The 3,066-nt window shown below is 43.1% G+C and overlaps 1 protein-coding gene across 1 annotated transcript; it reads left to right on the top strand.

Annotated features, from left to right (window-relative positions):
* Positions 1 to 882: 882 nt before the first annotated feature.
* On the top strand, positions 883 to 3,057 carry LOC107093619 (tripartite motif-containing protein 16-like). The gene has a single exon (XM_015388798.1). It carries the CDS (start codon positions 1,014 to 1,016, stop codon positions 2,685 to 2,687), a length of 1,674 nt encoding a protein of 557 aa, XP_015244284.1. The 5' UTR covers positions 883 to 1,013; the 3' UTR covers positions 2,688 to 3,057.
* The last annotated feature ends 9 nt before the right edge of the window (positions 3,058 to 3,066 follow it).

Below are 3,066 nucleotides of genomic sequence, written 5' to 3'. Positions count from 1 at the left end.
AACTATTAAAATCCAATATCAGGTCCAGTAGGGGTGTTTTAAAAGCACTGAAAAATTTTTTCCATCTAGAATTCATACTACATTCACTTGGCCTCCATGTGACTGCTGTTAATGTTTAACACTTTTTACTTTGATACGTTATCAGGCATGTTATACAAGAGAGCCAAGAGATGGAACACACCCTGGGAAGGTCATTAGTTTAAAAACTGAAAATCTCTGATAGCCGACAGAATTTCAAATATGTTTGATTTTCTCCCTACCTTAGGATTCCTGATCGGGAGGTGGTTGTGAGAGGCTGATCACCACTCGTTACCCGCTGTGCACAAAAATACAAAAATTCTTGCAGGAGTGGAGAATCGGCCCGAAAAGGGCAAAAAACTGTACAGTGCAAGCCCGGTTTTAGTCATTTTGATAGTGGGCTAATATACACAGAGGGCTCTTAGGAGGCTTATAGAAGACTAAAACAGTGTTGCGGCTCTAGATAGATCTGTTTTTTGTTTTGTTGATCCAATATGGCTCTTTGAACATTTTGGGTTGCCGACACCTGGTCTAGGAAACGTTCTGTAGGGATTATTGTACTTAATAATTAAATTTAACAAAAAAAAAAGTCCAGAAATCTTAAAGCTGTGTCCACAACAATAAATGTTTTCAGATTTGTTAATGTTTAGGCATAGATACAATAAAAGCAAGTTACTTCTTAGAAAAATTAAAGCAATGACAAAAAACAGACCTGTAGTGTACAGACATGAATATCAACAAAGCTATAAAAAAAAACAAAAAAAACAGAGCATAGCAAGTCCCTCCCTTTTTTTTTTCTGCTGATCCGCACTAACATTTCCTGGTTCGTTCTCTTTCACTACTCTGACATCTGGGGCTCAGTTGCCTTGAATCAATGTGCCGTGAAGATCTGCAAAGTCTGACTGCAGCGGATTAAAGAGGAAATGCACTGACTGTGTGAAACTTAAAACAGAGGAACTTTTTTGCAGACTTGTGGCTGTTGTTCTGAGGGCAAAATGGCACAACCAGGAAGTCTTGTTAATTCAGGTAAATTTCTTTGTTCGATCTGTCAAGAAATAATGAAGGATCCGGTAACTATTCCCTGTGGACACAGCTACTGTATGAACTGTATCAAAATTCACTGGGATGGAGAAGATCAGAGGAGAATCCAAAGCTGCCCTCAGTGCAGGAAAGAGTTCATACCGAGGCCTATGCTGGTGAAGAACATCGTGTTAGCTGAGTTAGTGGAGGATCTAGAGAAGACTGGAATCCAAGCTGCAGCAGCTGATCACTGCTATGCTGGACCTGAAGATGTGGCCTGTGATGTCTGCACTGGGAGGAAGATGAAAGCTGTTAAATCCTGTCTGATCTGCAGGGCTTCTTACTGTGAGGATCATCTCCAGCCTCACTATGAATCATTAAATTTTAGAAAACATAAACTAGTTCAAGTTTCTACCAAACTTCAGCAAAGGATCTGCACTCTTCATGATGAGGAGATGAAGATCTATTGTCGTACTGATCAGCAGTGTATCTGTTATCTCTGCACTATGGATGAACATAAAGGCCATGAAACAGTCCCAGCCGCGACCGAAAGGGCTGACAGGCAGAAGGAGCTCCAGGAGAGACGACAACAAATCCAGCAGAGAATCCAGGACCAAGAGAAAGATGTGAAGCTGCTTCAACAGGGAGTGGAGGCCATCAACGTAGCTGCTGATAAAGCAGTGGAGAACAGTGAGAAGATCTTCACTGATCTGATCCGTCTCATCCAGAAAAGAAGCTCTGATGTGAAGCAGCAGATCAGATCCCAGCAGGAAACTGAAGTGAGTCGAGTCAAAGAGCTTCAGGAGAAGCTGGAGCAAGAGATCACTGAGCTGAAGAGGAAAGATGCTGAGCTGGAGAAGCTCCTAAAAACAGAGGATCACAACCAGTTTCTCCAGAACTACCCCTCACTGTCAGCACTCAGTGAATCTACACACTCATCCAGGATTGTTCTACCTCTGAGAGACTTTAAGGAAGTGACAGCAGCTGTGTCAGAGCTCAGAGAGAAACTGTTGGACATTTTGAAAGAAAGAATAAAAAGGACAAGAACAATGCCAGTCATGAAAGTGAAAGTCTCACAACCAGAGCCAGAACCTAAAAACAGAGATGACTTCCTGAAATATTCACAAGCGATCACTTTTGACCCAAACACGGCTCACACAGATGTTTCATTGTCTGAGGGGAATAGGAAAGCAACATTAACAAAACAACAACAGCCATATCCTGATCATCGAGACCGATTCACGTATTACGATCAGGTCCTCAGTAAAGACAGTCTGGAAGGACGCTGTTATTGGGAGGTGGAGTGGAAAGGGGAAGGAGTTCGTCTAGCTGTCACTTACAGGAGTATCAGACGAGCAGGGGTCTCAGACCAATCTGCATTCGGACGAAATGACAAATCTTGGGCTTTACGCTGTGACAGGACTGGGTATCAGTTTTGGCACAAAAATACTTTGGATAAAGTATCAGGTCCAGTTTCCTCCAGAATAGGAGTGTATCTAGATCACAGAGCAGGTATTCTGTCTTTCTACAGCGTCTCTGAAACCATGACTCTCCTCCACAGAGTCCAGACCTCATTCACTCAGCCTCTATATGCTGGAGTTTGGCTGTTTAATTATGGGACCACTGCAGAGTTCATTAAGGCTAAATAGGACCGGTCCAGTGACAGGAGGTCATTTAAGTATGATGTCAGCAACAATTTTAGATTGGTGGGCTCATATTTTGGGCTGACGTTGGGTCATAATGACTATGGGCTCTGATAGGTACCCCTCTTTTTAGCTCCCAGAGGCCTAATCGCTAAGTTTTATGCCCTTTAAAGTTTTTGCTACTAGCTGCCTGGCCTGTGTCTGAACAAGCCCCTTGTGTATGTTTGGTTTGTGGGCAGCTGCTCCTTTGCTTTACTGATTACCTCCCTCTTCCAAGTTGTATAGTTGCCCTGGTACCATCCTGTATGCTCATCTGCCTAGAACTGCCGCATTATTTCAGAGCCAAGTCCACCTGTGTGAGTGTTGAAAGCGTTCTACCTCTAGC

This window comes from Cyprinodon variegatus, unplaced genomic scaffold (genome assembly GCF_000732505.1).
Source record: "Cyprinodon variegatus isolate N-32 unplaced genomic scaffold, C_variegatus-1.0 Scaffold436, whole genome shotgun sequence".
NCBI lineage: Eukaryota > Metazoa > Chordata > Actinopteri > Cyprinodontiformes > Cyprinodontidae > Cyprinodon > Cyprinodon variegatus.
The sequence above is the reverse complement of the archived record's forward strand: the minus strand, read 5'-3'. Positions and strand labels throughout refer to the sequence as shown.

Coding starts and splice junctions, on each gene's coding strand:
- LOC107093619 (XM_015388798.1), top strand. CDS start 1,014: ATGGCACAACCAGGAAGTCTTGTTAATTCAGGTAAATTTCTTTGTTCG.